Source organism: Haliotis rufescens, unplaced genomic scaffold, assembly GCF_023055435.1.
Source record: "Haliotis rufescens isolate VD_foot unplaced genomic scaffold, xgHalRufe1.0.p SCAF_6, whole genome shotgun sequence".
Taxonomy (NCBI): Eukaryota; Metazoa; Mollusca; class Gastropoda; order Lepetellida; family Haliotidae; genus Haliotis; species Haliotis rufescens.
The window spans coordinates 27,634,813-27,651,186 of NW_025964334.1; the positions used below are offsets into that span (position 1 = coordinate 27,634,813).

Genomic DNA, 16,374 nt, shown 5'->3' on the forward strand with positions numbered 1-16,374 from the left:
ATAAATATGCCCGGATTTTAAGCACATAAAATGGCTGCCCCCGTTATTGGAGGCATGTGTTATGGTGTTATGTCATGTTTCTGAAATGAATCTTTTGACAGCAAATTCGAGAAGCTGACATGTTTATTTTGGGTAATGAATTAATAGGTTGTCAATACAAGACGGAAATGGACGGTTGTTATCATCATGCAAACATGTTTTTCACATATGCAAGGTTTCATTGATCCAGACTTCTTTTCTGTTTAAAAGCAAAGACTAAATTTTTGACAGTCACCAAAATGCCAATTAATTTGTGAATGGGTCTTTTAGTAGTTTGACCTAAATGCTATATACAGTGGCCACATGCATGCCTCATTAAATAATTTTAAGTCCAATTACTTTTTTTCTCTCAAAAAGTTGCATTCAGTAGATGTGTATTTTTCAAAATTGTTATATTTACATTGTTTGTGAAAATGACACTTCGTAGGACTAAAATGTTGGCTTGCTTGTTTCTATGCAGTTGGGATACGTTGACATCCATCAACCAAATCAGCGAGCCCCACCACCCAAGCCAATTAGTCTGCTCTTACGAAAAGCATGGGTTGATGAAGACAAATTCTGACCCAGATAGTTTCGTCCTAGTATGTATAACTCAACAGAACACTCTCCACTGAGCTCAATGTTATATTTCAGATCTCCACCAAGAACTGAAGCACATCCAAATCCATCCGATGAATCTATAAATCTGAAAATGGCCGCCACATTGAACAAGTGTAACGCAACCTGTATAAAGCGTCTGTATTTCACATTATTGTCACATCAAAGACAACTGTCCTGTCAAAGTCCAATGAAAAGTTGTTCAGATCAGAAATCTTTTTTTCCCAAGCAATTTTTTCAAAATAGACAATACTCTGTTTATGGCAGTATATCATTTTGTCAATATCGGGCTATATGTCAAGTGAAACATGTACTATCTATGGAGACTTACAGGCTTGCATATTATAACAAGGAGAAAGATTTGCAGTTGTTTGAACTAAACTACATAGATCAAATTCTTACAAGGAAATACCACTCTGTTACTCGAGGTGTACAATGGTCGAGTAGGCTCAAGTGTGTTGTAGATGTAAGTGATGACAACACATGGAGAGCTGTAAACCACAAGAGGAAATATGCTTCTAAAAGTGACCGATTCAACATTAACTGTAATCAACTTTACCATGACTATCTTGCAAGCTTAGATACTGAGTATGACAATTTAGCGTCTGATCTTGCCGGCCAAAATGTCCAATCTGCCAAGGACATGAATCTACGTCTGCAGAAGTTGTCTCCTGTGGTGTCAGTCTTCAGGGACATTCAACAGAAATATTCCGAGGTGACGGAACTGGATAGCTTGTTATCAGGTACAGAGGTAGGGCAATGGACCTGACGACATTGCATTTAAAATTAATATATGAAACTTAAAGTCTATGGTCGGCACCGATGACCAAGTGGTCCATAGTGCCACAATTTGTTGTGCAGTTGAATGCCATGGTCATATCAGGATCTATTGTTTGTGAGTTAGAGAGACACTCAGTCCCAGGAATGAGTTATCATACTTAAAAATATATATCTACAAATGAAAAAAAATAATCAAAAGCTTAATTTCAAAGCTGAGGCAATTTACACTTACCAAATCATTCTAGACTTGAGTTGGATTCATTTTTCTATTTATTCTCTGTGGTCTGGGAGACAGACAAGTCATGAGTTTGAATCCCAGATTTGCTCTCATTTTGATCATTTGTCAGAACCACTATGCCCATGTTCATGGGTTTCACCCAAATGGTAAATGTCTATGACCTGCTTCACATGGACTTTTCTCCAACACTATACTTTGTATAACTGAAGTGAGGTTAATGAAAGGAGGGGGGCTTATGTTTCTAGGTTTGTCAGCACCATACCCGTGCTCGTTGGTTTCACTGAAGTGGTAAACGTCTGAGACCTGCATCACTTTGGGCTTTCTTCCCACATTAAGCTGACATGCCGCGATATAACTGTAATACTGTTTAAAAGCGACTTTAAACCCAACTCACTCACTCACTCACCAATGAAAGGGATGGTGCTCAATGTGGGCATGGAGGGTGAGTCTCTAGTTTTGGATTATTTTATGCCTTGTGAGACTGGACATGGGACAGGTCATGGTTGGTTGGTTTGTTTGTTGTTTTACGGTTCACTCAGCAATATTCCAGCTATATGACGGCGGTCTGTAAATAATGGGGTCTGGACCAGACAATCCAGTGATTGATGTCATGAGCATCGATCTACGCAATGCGGATCGATGACATGCTTCAACAAAGTCAGCGAGCCTGACCACCCATGAAATAATGACTCTACTATTTTTTCAAAGATACAAGCTATATATTTGAAAATCATTATGATAATTTAGGGACTGATAATTTATTATGGTGAGGGTGCGGGGGAGGAGTCATGAAGAATGTTGCATGTAATTAGGGTGGATATTGGGACATGAAAAAATGATACATACAATGGGGTCAGCAAAATATAATACAGTCCTAAGACCAATCTCTCCCCCTACAAAATACATTACCAGTCCCTTGGGTAAAACAGTAAATAAAATAGTTTGATATGGCTAAATATAAATTGAAACAATGTGCTGGTGGTATCACAAGTCTATTCACGTTATTTCAAATTCATCCATCCTTAATCTTTGCAATTTTTCAGGTTATGACTGATTGAGGAGTCTAAATGTTTCGTTAATAACCATTTGGAGGAACACACGATCACTTTCACATTCCTCTATCTTTTCATTTCCTCAGGGTCTGATGATGCTGAGATGGTTACCATGGCAACAAGAGAGAAGCAGGAACTGCTTGAAGATATTAAGGATAAGGAGAGTGGGGTATGGTAACCATGACAACTGCTGTTTGTGAATTGTAATGAGTTTGTATCGGTGGCATATACTACAACAGGACCATCTCTGTGGTAGAGCGTCCGTCCGCGGCGGTCATACTGAAAGACGTAGAAGATGGTACTTGTTGTACTCTGTCTGGCGCTCAGCATTAAGGGGCTAAAACAAGGACTAGTCGGCTCGGAGTCAGTATACTGTGTCTGAGTGGGGTATTCATGTTAAACTGCGGCATGGTATCTCAGTGGGCTAGCACTATAAATCGGTATCAGTGCGGACTAGTACAAGCCCACACACACACACACACACACACACTAGTGCAGACTAGTACAAGCAGACACACACACACACAAACTCACACACACACACACACACACACACACACACACACACACACACACACACACAAAATGTGCATGTCGCTATATAAGTGCAATAATCTTGGACGCGACGTTAACCCAATTTCACCTCACCTGAACATGTGACAAGGGAAGGCATTACAACCATGCCAATGACCCATTCTACCCATTGTGATAATCATTTTGTCATGTTCAGGGATATATACAGGACGACTCCAAACAAAGTGACCGGCCAATCGAGAAGAACCTTAATTTGTAGAAAAAATTGTATTTGTCTTTATTTTTTGTGTGTGTTAATTTCAGATGTTTTTTAACATTGCATTTTAAAATTTGCAGTCAGTGGAAATATTTTATACATATTTGTATGCGAGAAACTCAAAATTAATGGGTAATGATGATGACCTTTGCATATTTTACGTGACCCATGAAGATCCGGGGTAGACTAGGTCTTCAGCAACCCATGCTTGCCGTTAAAGGCGAGTATGCTTGTCGTAAGACAGGATTGGTTGGTCAGGCTGGTCAGGCTGGCTGACTTGGTTGATACATGTCATCGATCCCAATTGCGTGGGTCGATGCTCATGATATGAATCACTGGATTGTCTGGTCGAGACTCGATTATTTACAGACTGCCGTCATGTAGCTGGAATATTGCTGAGTGCGGTGTTAAACAAGAAACCAACCAAGCATATTTTACGTATATTCTCAGCTATTGGAGCTGTGCTTACAGTAGTGGCAGTGCTGACTATCAAGCTGGACCAACCACTACCCCAAACACTCCCCCTATAGGTATTCGGGGCGGTCGGGTAGCCTAGTGGTTAAAGCATTCGCTTGTCACGCCGAAGACCCGGGTTCGCTTCCCGACATGGGTACAATGTGTGAAGCCCATTTCTGGTTTTCCCCGCCGTGATATTGATATACTCACTCACTCACTATAGGTATTCATGGAGTTATCTCCCTTCCTGTTGCAGCTTGTGTTGATGTTGGCTGGGGAGTCTAAGGTGGACAAGAATGACATCATTCTTGAGGTGTCGGCCGGTGTCGGGGGTCAGGAAGCCATGTTGTTCACAGGCCAGGTGTTCAGCATGTACGAGAACTATGCACAATACAAGGGCTGGTTCTTCCAAATAATTGACTATGAACGCAGTGAAATAGGTAGGACTTCAGCATGATCAGCCATTCTCATGTCTATATATATTCTTCTTCAGGGTAATAATACTTTTTCTTCACATATTATCAAAAGGGTTTTGTGATAAAAAATTTGAGCAGAAAGAAAATCTTAATAGTGCTTTCCAGTATTTGGTGTCTACATCTCACGGCTTTTGAGGTACAATAGTAAGAGCTTGTTCGGCTGCAAACATTTGAAAGAGCATCATACGTCTCTTGCTCGAAGGTTGTTAGATCAGGTTACGACCTGTATGACCTTAGTAATTGTTTCAAAAGGTTTTCATGTTAGACAGGGGCAGTCGGGTAGCCTAGTGGTTTTGCGTTTGCTTGTCACGCTGAAGCCCCAGGTTCATTTCCGGACATGGGTACAATGGTTGAAGTCCATTTCTGGTGTCCCCCGCCGTGATATTGCTGGAATATTGTTAAAAGCGGCGTAAAACCATACTCACTCACTCATGTTAGACATGCAGAGGACATTTCCAAATATGACTCAGTCAGAATTGTACAATGGACATAAAGCAGATATTTTTTTATGATTATGGAAACTTTTATTTCTTGATTTAGTTGAAACTCCCAACATTGTTTTTCCTTTCACGTGTTGTTTTCAGGGGGTTTGAGACGAGCATCCGCGGCCATTGAGGGGACAGACGTATTCAAGTACCTCAAGTTTGAGGGCGGTGTGCATCGGGTGCAGAGAGTCCCGCGGACCGAGAAGTCTGGCCGAGTCCACACCAGTACCATGACAGTCGCCATATTGCCACAACCTGATGAGGTATTAGGGAATCTACTCATGATTTGTAGAGTGCAACTCCCTCATATTTACAAACTCTAGCATCTTTCGATATATTTATATTCCTGCATCCTGGCTGATGATTAAGAATTCAGTCTGTATTAAGTTCCTATCAAAGTTAGTCAGTCATGGTTATTTATAATAATAATAATAATAAAAATGTGAGTACTTTTATAGTGCTAGCCTCATGCACTTGTGCATGCTCAAAGCGCTAACTTTTTTACCCCAGTCAACGGATCAGTGTGCACTTGATCTTCATTCTCAGCTCCCCGGGGAGTATACAACCCAAGCTGACTTGTCAGATGCTAGAAGGGGGGCAGTCACATTACCTTCTCATCCTACAGGGTACCCATTTTTACTGCTGGGTGAACAGAGGCATATTTCGAACAAAGTAACAAGGCTACTGCATACCACCGGCGTACCATCAACTCATGAAAGGCCCCAATCAGTCCTAATCCTTTTGTTGTTTATATTACTAGCTTCACCCTTCTGTTTATATTACAGGCTTCACTGGCTAATATGTTTTACCCTTCGGTGTACATAACAGGCTCCTCCACTCCAGCAGTGTAACAACATCTGATATCTACTCTTCTGTATAAACACTGCCTCCTATCCTGTACATAGTCTAGTCAACCATACTCTGTACATCATATGCTTGATAACGGTGTTAGAACCTACACTGAATCGTCGCTCCTAATTGTAATAAAGAAGTTGTTCATCCATATATCTTATCCTTACAAAGTAACTCGCCTAAGGAGACACCAAATGTAATATGTGCTTCAGTATATGGCAGGCCTGAAGCCTGAGAAACTCTCAGGACTGAAGCTGCTGAACGTGGTCACCCATCCAACTTCTCTCCGCGATCTTCTCTCATTTCCTACTTAAAAGACTGGTAACCTGTGCTCTGTGCAGTTCAGCTGTGCTCTGTACAGTTTAGCTGTGCTCTGTGCAGTTCAGCTGTGCTCTGTGCAGTTCAGCTGTGCTCTGTGCAGTTCAGCTGTGCTCTGAACAGTTCAGCTGTGCTCTGAACAGTTCACCTGTGCTCTGAACAGTTCACCTGTGCTCTGTGCGGTTCACCTGTGCTCTGTTCAGTTCACCTGTGCTCTGTGCAGTTCACCTGTGCTCTGAACAGTTCACCTGTGCTAGGCAATTCACAAGTATGAGATTAGAGAGACGCAATATTGAGGTACATATATGTTTCTACTTCTATGTAATGTCTGAAAAATAGAGCTTAAACTTAGAAGCTGTTTATTTCTGGTCCAGATTGATGTTGTGATCCATGCGAAGGACCTTCAAGTGGAGACGTTCCGTGCCAGTGGGAGCGGAGGCCAGCATGTCAACAACACTGACAGCGCTGTCCGCATCACTCACACTCCCACCAGTAAGTGGTGGCCCCAGGCATTTAAGGCACCGCAATTTGCTGCTCAGAGTTACATCCCTTGGGCACGCCAGAAACCTATGATTGTGGGTTCCCGTCCCTATTCGCCTTGATTATGTTTCTAGGTTTGTCAGCACCGTAACTGTGCTCATGATTTTCACAAAAGTGGTAAGCATCTGAGACCTGCTTCACTTCAGGTTCCTCCCACATTGAGCTGTGATGTAACTAGGATACTGTTCAAACGGGGTTAAACCCGACTCACTCACATATTCAACTGTAAAATTATTGATGAGTTGTTAAATGCAGTGTCATTATTTCAGTGCAGTACCTTTTGTCAAGTATTGTCATTTGACAATACCAATTTTAGCAATATTCAAGCAATATCATTGTGGGGGACACCAGAAATAGGCTTCACACTTTTTGCACATGTGGGGAATCAAACCCTGTCCCTTAATGTGATGAGCAAACACTTCAACCACAAGGCTAACATGCCACCCTGCAATACCTACACAGCTACTTACAGTTCCTGGGCCCACTTACACAAAGCGATCTTAGTGCTAAGATGATCTTAACTCCCATACTTTAACATAGGCTTACAATGGTCTTAGCGCTAAGATCGTTTTGTGCAAGTGGGCCCTGTGTTCATTGATGTCATGCCATGAAGTGTAACCTGCAACAACTTAACTTTGTTTATAATGTCACCCATCTTCCCAAGGCAAGGGAGTTAACTGACTTTAAAAGTCTTCGTTCCACCCTTGCCAAATTAGGCTGGAATAATGGAGTTATAATTTGGCTGGACTAACGAGTCTATGCATAGTCCAATCCAAACTGTTTTTTTCTCAGACCTTTGGGGAGTATACATTTTATAGGTAGCAATGTATCAATGTATATATAGATTTTGGCGAAAAATGTGATGAACTTTTGAAGTATCAGTTACCATTCTTGTTCCTTGAGTAAATTGTATATTGTCTCAACTGCACCTGCAACTCTGTGTGCTTCTGTTAAACGAAGATACTGCAAATACCCAACACCAGCATCAAGCCTCTTCCAGGAATGTCCTTGTTCCTTCAGAAACCGTCGCTGAATGTCAGTCTGAGAGGTCGCAGATTCGAAACCGAGAGATTGCATTGCAGCTCATTAGGTCAAGGTCAGTGAATGTGTTGCAGAAAATGGGATGTGGTTTTAACCTGCTTGTCAGCAAAATCGAAGCACATCAACAGCCTTCAAAATTCACGCTAGACAAAGACGACTCAATTGTGCTTAGGGTAAATAAAGTTCTCATTTTGACAAGTAGCATTTAAGGGCAACAAATCTGAACTAGTTCTTAATAATGCACTTTCGCTACAAGTCGCTACAACATAAAACTGACAAAAAATGTAAGCATTGTAAGCATTTTTGTCTTGTTAAAGCAGGACAAGTCCAAGACTCTGGACTTAAGTTTACATAGTCCTCTGGGGGCACGGGTGGCCCTGTGGTCTAAAGCCCCACGATTTGCTGTGTAGAGTTGCATCCCTTGGGCACGCCAGAAACCAATGATTGTGGGTTCGAATCCCGGTTCGCCCCAATTATGTTTCTAGGTTCGTCAGCATGGTAAACTTCTGGGACCTGCATCACTTCGGGCTTTTCTTCCCACATGAAGCTGACACGCCGCGATATAACTGGACTAATCTTCTTTTTTTTCTAGGGGTTCATCAACATTGTGTTTTGTCACCTTCAGCAATATTCCAGCTGTATGAAGGTGGCAAGGTTTGTTTGACTCTGTTTAGAAAAGTGAAACACCCATGTCTGTTCCAGAATATACCAGGAGGAGTTGACAGCCCAAATGGCAGAGACTGATGCTACCAGGAGGCTGCAGATCGGTACCGGTGGACGGTCCGAGAAGATCCGCACCTATAACTTCCCACAGGACAGAGTGACAGACCACAGACTGGGGAAGAACTGTCACAACATCGACGTCTTCCTCCACGGAGGCGAGGATCTTGATGACGTCATTGTCAGTCTTATGTGGGGCATCAAGTATGAGATTGTTGATGGCATACTGGAGGATTTTGACAACAAACGAAAAAAGACACATAAAGTAAAGAAGACGTAGATTCTGATAAAGTCTTGTTGGTGTGTTATGGTGTGTAATGGTTTTTAGTTATTCTCAATCTTATTAATATATGATCTTTACTCAAATATGATACCTCTCTGTCTGAGCCAATCAGATTTCAGCTTCATAAAACAATCCAGCTTCATTTCTTCACCCTGCCATTTCAGTAATTTTGATTTGTACAAATGAGAACACAAGTTGTCTCCAGTGGTACTCCCCCTTGGGTGTTGATGTCAGGCGCTCAAATATAACAGGGTATATAAAATGTGAAAGCAATATAAAGGTGTGGCCTTTTTTATCGGTTTTCGGAACTTCATGTTCGAGATACAGAAATCAGATACACTAGTCTGCATGTTTTGCTCCCTCGTACATAGAAATTTCGAAATCGTAACACTTATTGGCTGATTAGAAAGTTCTGATTCGACCTCCGATGGAAGTGCCCTGTTATTGGAGGGGTGGTCATGAAAAAATGACGCAGGTTTTTTCTAATAAAAAATGGGGCGGTCGGGTAACCTAGTGGTTAAAGCCGAAGACCCAGGTTGGATTCCCGACATGGGTACAATGTGTGAAGCTTATTTCTGGTGTCCCCCGCTGTGATATTACTAGAATATTGCTGAAAGTGGCGTAAAACCATACTCACTTACTCACTCACTCAAATAAAAATTAATAAATTTGAACATTATTTATGGATGGGTCATTTGTTATAGCAATTGGAGGGAGGGGGGGATGGCATGATAAATGTTAATGTATTTAGTGGGTGGGGTAGGTCATGAAAAACTGTAACATAAGATGAGGGAATAAGATGACAATGTATGAAATATGATACATGTTATTGAATGATGCATATTTTCTAGAAAAGTATGCATTTACATAATCATGACATGTCATAATGCATCGTATTACATATCAAATTAGAAAATGTTGAGTCAATGAAATTTCACGGTATAAATGTACTGTAAATGATAATGGTTTTGTTAAAAATAAACTGGAGGCATTATCTGTGTTATCAATTTATCAGTGTGTTTCTAGGTTTGTCAGCACCATACCCGTGCTTGTGGGTTTCACCGAAGTGGTAAACGTCTGAGACCTGCATCACTTCGGGCTTTCCTCCCACATTAAGCTGACATGATATAACTGGAATACTGTTAAAAGCGTGTTCGTTATAAACGTAGTTTACTGTACATAAGATACTGTAGAAAAGTGAACTTGTAGTTTATTTATGTGAAGTATATGCACACAAAGACATATATATGTTACAAATATATAAACATTCTTTATTAGCACTGGAAGTAGCACTGAATTAAACTGGATGTCTCTGAATATTCTTTGTTTACAGTGTTGACACGTCTGTCGAGTGGTTCTCTTGTTGTACATGTAACCTTAGAAAATAACCTATTGTGTGCCTTGCTGCGATGTTACATATTCCACTAGCCTTAAACCCGCCATGGTATTGACCCAAGCTGATGAAACAAACCCTATATACACAGGTAACATAATTAAATAATTAGATTAAAACTGGAGTAGAGATCTGACTCTAGTAAACTTTAATAAATTCATTAACAACTAATTCACCAAAGAATTGTTCCTGATAAATTCCATGATTCTAACTAATGCCTAGACGTTTCATTTTTATTTCTTTTTCTCATTATTTCTTGTTTCAGGAAATTCATTCAATTCCAATATTTAGTATCTACCTATTACCTGTTGATTATTCATAACAACATCCCTCGTTTCTAATTTGAATCTTCTTATATCTCATTCAATACTAATGTTCGTCAATTTTCGTCAATTTTCTTGTAGTCCTGCCATGTTATGGTTTGATTTGTAAGCGGTTTATTGTACATCTACAATTTGATGAAAGCATCTTGCATCTAAGAGTAACATAAAGCAATGGCAAAAACAATTAATACCCATCATGCATCAACGCATTGCCAAATGGAATGCGTATTTTGCATACCATCAGTGGTGAGTTATTTGATACAAAGGGATTGTATCCTGAAGGAGTCTTTTGATACTGAGAGAGGAGTGGTAATTTCACTCGTGACTGTGTCCGTGGATCAGGTTACTCTGGTGTGATTTATCCTAGGACAGAATAACACAAGGCTGAAATTTAAGGAGAGGGATTTGATCCTGCCACACCGGCTTGGAAGCCGGACGGATTCTTATACGAAACGTTGTTCCTATAAACGTAATTATACAAGTGTTTAAAAGCAATTCTTTCAAATAGTTTCCCAACACAACTAATGAAAATATCGGCCTCTAGTTCGATTCAATAGTATGGTAACATGTTTAGGTTATGGGGATGTTGTGTTTAGGTGATGTTTAGTATGTAAGACGATAGTTCATTGCATGTGTTTAGACCCTGAACGTGTTTAGATATAACACACCAAATGCGTCTTTTGTTTAGGATTTAAACCCAAACCTAAACATTTCTTATATGTGTTGACATTCTAAACACATGTTTACAGTGAGTGTACACATCTGTACGAAGACGTGATGTAGAAGGTGAGTGAGTATGGTTTTACGCCGCTTTTAGCAATATTCCAGCAATATCACGGCGGGGGACACCAGAAATGGGCTTCACACATTGTACCCATGTCGGGAATCGAACCCGGGTCTTCGGCGTGACGAGCGAACTCTTTAACCACTAGGCTACCCGACCGCCCCTGATGTAGAAGAATTGGCAATGGTTGATACATATTGAATTATACCTAGCAGGATCCTTATTATACAACATACAACACTTTACATATATGATTGAATAGTGCTCATATATACAACTGGCGCACTCAACCCGACTGGATATTCACCCTCCTCAGGGCAGACCGCCTCCGTGGTCTAGTGGTAGAGCGTCCGCCCGGAGAGCGGAAGGGCCGGGGTTCGATCCCTACCGCGTCATACCAAAAGACGTTAAAAGGTGGTACTTGTTGTTACCCTGTCTGGCGCTCGGCATTAAGGAGCTAAAACACGGACTGGTCGTCTCGGAGTCAGTATACTGTGTCTGGGTGGGTTTTTCATGTTAAACTGCGGCATGGTATCTCAGTGAGCTCGCACTATAAATCGGCACCAGTCCGGACTAGTACAAGCAGCCACACAAACACACACACGTACATGCACGTCGCTATATAAGTGCAATAATCTTGGACGCGACGTTAAACCCCATTTCACCTCACCTCTTCTCAGGGCAAGGGCGTTAACTGACGATAAAAGTCAAGTTTGCACGTGGACACAAGATACATACTATGTTAGTCACAATACAAGTGTAAACAACATAATAAAAGATTGACAAACTATTCACATCAAAAATACACGAGAATATCTCAATGTTCCAATTACCTCCAAACCTGCAGGTATTGCCAAATGTAATGGCATATAGTTAACACTAACAGACCAGTGAAGATCCTAGAGAACAGGTCTTGAACAACCTATGCTTGCCGTTAAAGGCGACTATGCTTGTGAGAGACGACTGACGGGATCGGGTGGTCAGGCTCGTCTTGGTTAATGCATGTGGTCCCAGTTGCGTAGAGCATGGTCATGATGTCAATCACTGGATTGTCTGGTTCAGACTCGAATATTTACAGACCGCTGTCATATGGCTGGAGTATTGCTGAGTGCGGCGTTAAACTTCAAACTAACTAACTAACATAACATTAACACTCACATAGTACTAGTATAAGATAGCAAACGTGACTTTGAGTGAATAAACAGTGAGTTTCTTAGCCAGTCACAGTGTGTGACTGACTGTTGTCCATATTTATACCTTTACTAGCTACTATCGATAATCATATTTTATGAGGGGGCACGGGTGGCCCAGTCGTCTAAGGCGCCGCAATTCGCGGTGCAGAGTTGCGTTCCTTGGGCGCGCCAGAAACCTATGATTGTGGGTTCGAATCCCGGTTCGCCCCGATTATGTTTCTAGGTTTGTCAGCACCATACCCATGCTCGTTGGTTTCGCCGAAGTGGTAAATGTCTGAAACCTGCATCACTTCGGGCTTTCCTCCCACATTAAGTTGACACGCCGCGATATAACTGGAATACTGTTAAAAGCAGCGTTAAACCCAAATCACTCACTTATTGTACGATGAAAATGACGATAAAGGTGTATTATGGTAAACTGTAGTGACGCTATCGCGGCATAATTATGATTTCATTTAGTTTGCCTGAGGCATTGATGATAAAGGAGCTTACAAGTACAGTTTTCTTTGAAGAAGAATAGCTAACCAGTATGCCACGGATGTATACGTGGTCCGTGTGATTTCACAAGTATGGATGAATGACATAGCCATAAATGCAGATAAAGGTTTTAACGCCTTACATGTGTTTGCCTTGGGGTCATTTTGAGCGGCACAACAAGAGATACATGTCCTGGGTTATGTCCGTAGCGCGTTATCAATTTAACCCTTGGCAGGTTTAAGATACTGAAACGTGGTCCGTTAATTTGTAATTGGAGTCGCAAAAGCAGGTAAACACCAGCAAAACTTACTCTGGATTCTTGCCAGATCCAACAAATCAGACATTAAGTTCTTGGACAAGATATAACATGCTGACAAGAGATGACATGGAGGTATTCGCTGATACAGTTGGTTACTTGCCCACAATTAATGCTCCAGCAACAGAAACTGTGCAAGAAATTCTGCATCAATCTCTTGCTGTACAATCATCTCTACAGCTTAAGAATATTGCTGTTGATTTCTATCAGGCACTGTATTCAAAAGCTACAGATATCGTTTGGAAAACCCCTGACAAGTTTAAAGGCAATGTATTGATGTTTGGAAACTTTAACACTATTTGCAATTTCATGTTAGCAATTGGAAACAGGTTTGGTGATACAGGACTTCGTGATCTTGCAGTAGAATCCCGAGTCATTGCTGAAGGGTCTATCAGTAAGGTACTGGAGGGAAAACAGTATAATCGAGCAGTCCTATTGCACAAGTTGGTATATGAAGCCCTCTGAGGCTAGCATGAAATGGATTTGTGGAATGGCTTGAGATCCATCATCCTGAAAGCCTAGCAAAGCTGAGTGATGCGAAGATCCAAATAGGTGAGCTCCATCAGACCATTTGTCATAAATCACGTGATGATGGATTGAGGTATGAATCGTACAAGGACATTTCAGAAATGTTCAACTGTTACCTAAATGTCTTGCACCATGAAAGAGGTCAACCCTCAGCCTTTTGGATGACTTACATTGACATGGTGGATATTCTGCTTGGCCTTCTTCGTGCTGATGGAGAAGGAGACTGGCATCTTCATCTTGCTTGCATCAGAAATGTCATACCTTGGTGCTTTGCAATGAACAAAACCAACTATGTGTGGTTTCTTCCTATGTACTTTGCTCAGATAACTCAGTTAAAGGAGACATGTCCATGGATGTATGAGCACTTTCGCAACAAGGGTTTCTCTGTTCAACTGAGGAAAACGAATCCCTTTGGCAGAATTGCAGTTGATCAGACCACAGAAGAAACTGTAAACAAAGACAACCAAAACTGCTGGTGGAACACAAGGGTTCAGTCTCAAGCCAGGGACCAGGTCACGCTACTATCTCCCTGCTGAACAAAGAGCAGCTGCATTGAGACAACTACATGAACCGCATATACCGAGAGTAAGAACAACCTAGATTTCTGGCACAGAGTTGGAAAGAACTAAGACGACTTGAAAATCTCGGTAACAAAACAATGTTTGATACACATGGAAATATGTGCATTCAGTCATCTAGTGAGGGATGGCAAAGTGTAACACATCTGGAGTCAGGCCATGAACACGCTGATACTTGTTTACAGGTGCATGCTAAGCATGCCTCAGAAGAATATCAAGACCTGGTCCTTGTCACAGATGACACAAATGTGCTTGTTATCTGTCTTGCTCTCAGCACAAAGATCAACAGCAGAATCATTATCAGACGAGGTACAAAAGCTCGTTTGAGGCTTGTGGACATAACAAAACTTATTGAAGCTTTAAGAAGTAAAGCTTGCACAGCATTAGTGGGGCTATATGCATGGACTGGATGTGACTCTCTGTGTGCATTGGCTGGTCATGGCAAGCTGAGGGCTCTAAGAGATGAAACTTTCACAAAGGTTGGGAGATCTTGGTACTGAGTGGCATCTTTCTCCTGAAGTGTTTAAGATCATCCAGTCCTCCGGGGATGATGAATCTGGACAGCTCCCACCATGTGAAGATGCGCATTTCCAGCACACCCTCCGTGCCAATTACCACTCAGCAGTTTGGAGGAGGAGTCTTGAGAATTCACCAGACTTACCAGATCTCTTGTCGACAACGTGAGTGCACATGCATATTTAATGGTCTTAAATATACCTCTGCCTGCACGTTGTCACACTGCTCCAACATGGATGACGATGATGAAGAGATACATCAAGATGTAGAACACTCCAAGTGATCATGATGACTGAATTTGACAGTTTGATGTGTATCACATTGCAGGTCTTGGGACGGAAAAAGACATCCTCATTGTTGAAATGTCTATTATTTATAGATATTTTCTTGAAACTGTTACAAGTACTGGCCATTTTATGCTAAATTGCGTTACAATGCTAATGTGAACGGCATGAAACTCAAGCAAACAGTCTCCTGTTTGGTGAGTAGATATTACTAGATGCTGATTTTTAAGAGTAGAAGATTTGTGAAGTAGGACAGTGGTGACTTTTGAATTATGAACAAGTTATATTTGTCTGCAAATGTTATTTTTTATTTGAAAATATAACGTTAAGTTAGTACCGGACATGGATCTATGTTTCTTTGAGATCCATTTAATTGCAGAAGAGCACGTGGAATTTCTTTTGTATGTGTACTTTTGATGTTGACACATATAAATGTAATATCACAATGTGTACATTTTAACTTTATACACTTTAGATTCTTGGAAATTTGGTTAGGAAATATAAAAACAAATTTTGGTGGCAATATGTACGACTTTCTTAATTTATAAAATATCTGTGAAAAAGTGCACTATATTGAAATATGGCTGCTTATGTTTATGCACTATCGTGTTTTAACTTCAAAAAGGTATTTTATATAATACATTAAATACATTAGGCAATTTTTAGCTATCATAAGGTGTGAATTATTACTCAACAACGCTGCATTGAAAAGACAACATGTCAGTACATGTGATTTAAAAAAAGGGTAATTTCTTTTTATAATTTCAACATTAACACAACAATTATAACTCAATGATATACAAAAAGCATAACAAAATGTGTTCAATGTAGTGCTGAAACAATATTAGTAAATAAAAGTTGTCTGAAATAAATACATTCTGTGTTATAAGCTTATTTCTGAAATCTGTAGAAAAAGGGAAAAAATGGCCACCATCTTGGAAAATGGACGCCAAAATCGTATTTAGCTGGGCATCTGAAATGTCCATCACATGAAATCATACAGTTGAGACATCAAGCTAGCTGAAAATCATATTGGTTATTTGTCCCTCTGTTTGGTAGTCAAATTTTCTCTGGCCCATGGACTAAAACTGTGTCAGTTATTCTCATGTTAATATATACACCACTTGTTTGCCTTTCCAAGACTCTGATATATAAAAGAAATGGACCTTATATAACTCGAATATTCCTAACTGCGGTCTAAAAATATTATCTCACACACTTGTTATTTAGTGGTCATCAGTTCAATGAATGAAAGATCGTTTTAGAAAATATATTTTAAATCTGTAATTTAAAAAAACCGGCTCGTGCAAATAAA

General features: G+C 40.6%; 1 protein-coding gene across 6 annotated transcripts; it reads left to right on the plus strand.

Moving 5' to 3' along the window:
* The first annotated feature begins 12 nt into the window (after positions 1-12).
* On the plus strand, positions 13-9,949 carry LOC124135375 (peptide chain release factor 1-like, mitochondrial). 6 transcript variants are annotated; one of them, XM_046500685.2, is made up of 8 exons: positions 13-132; positions 500-1,379; positions 2,793-2,875; positions 4,209-4,392; positions 5,013-5,176; positions 6,458-6,575; positions 7,644-7,719; positions 8,367-9,949. In XM_046500685.2, the coding sequence occupies exons 2-8, from the start codon at positions 623-625 to the stop codon at positions 8,662-8,664; spliced, it is 1,680 nt and encodes a 559-aa protein (XP_046356641.2). In that variant the 5' UTR covers positions 13-132; positions 500-622; the 3' UTR covers positions 8,665-9,949. The 6 variants fall into 6 exon arrangements, with proteins under 6 accessions (XP_046356641.2, XP_046356643.2, XP_046356642.2 ...); XM_046500687.2 differs by having other exon boundaries at positions 500-773; XM_046500686.2 differs by having other exon boundaries at positions 673-1,379.
* Positions 9,950-16,374: the final 6,425 nt, after the last annotated feature.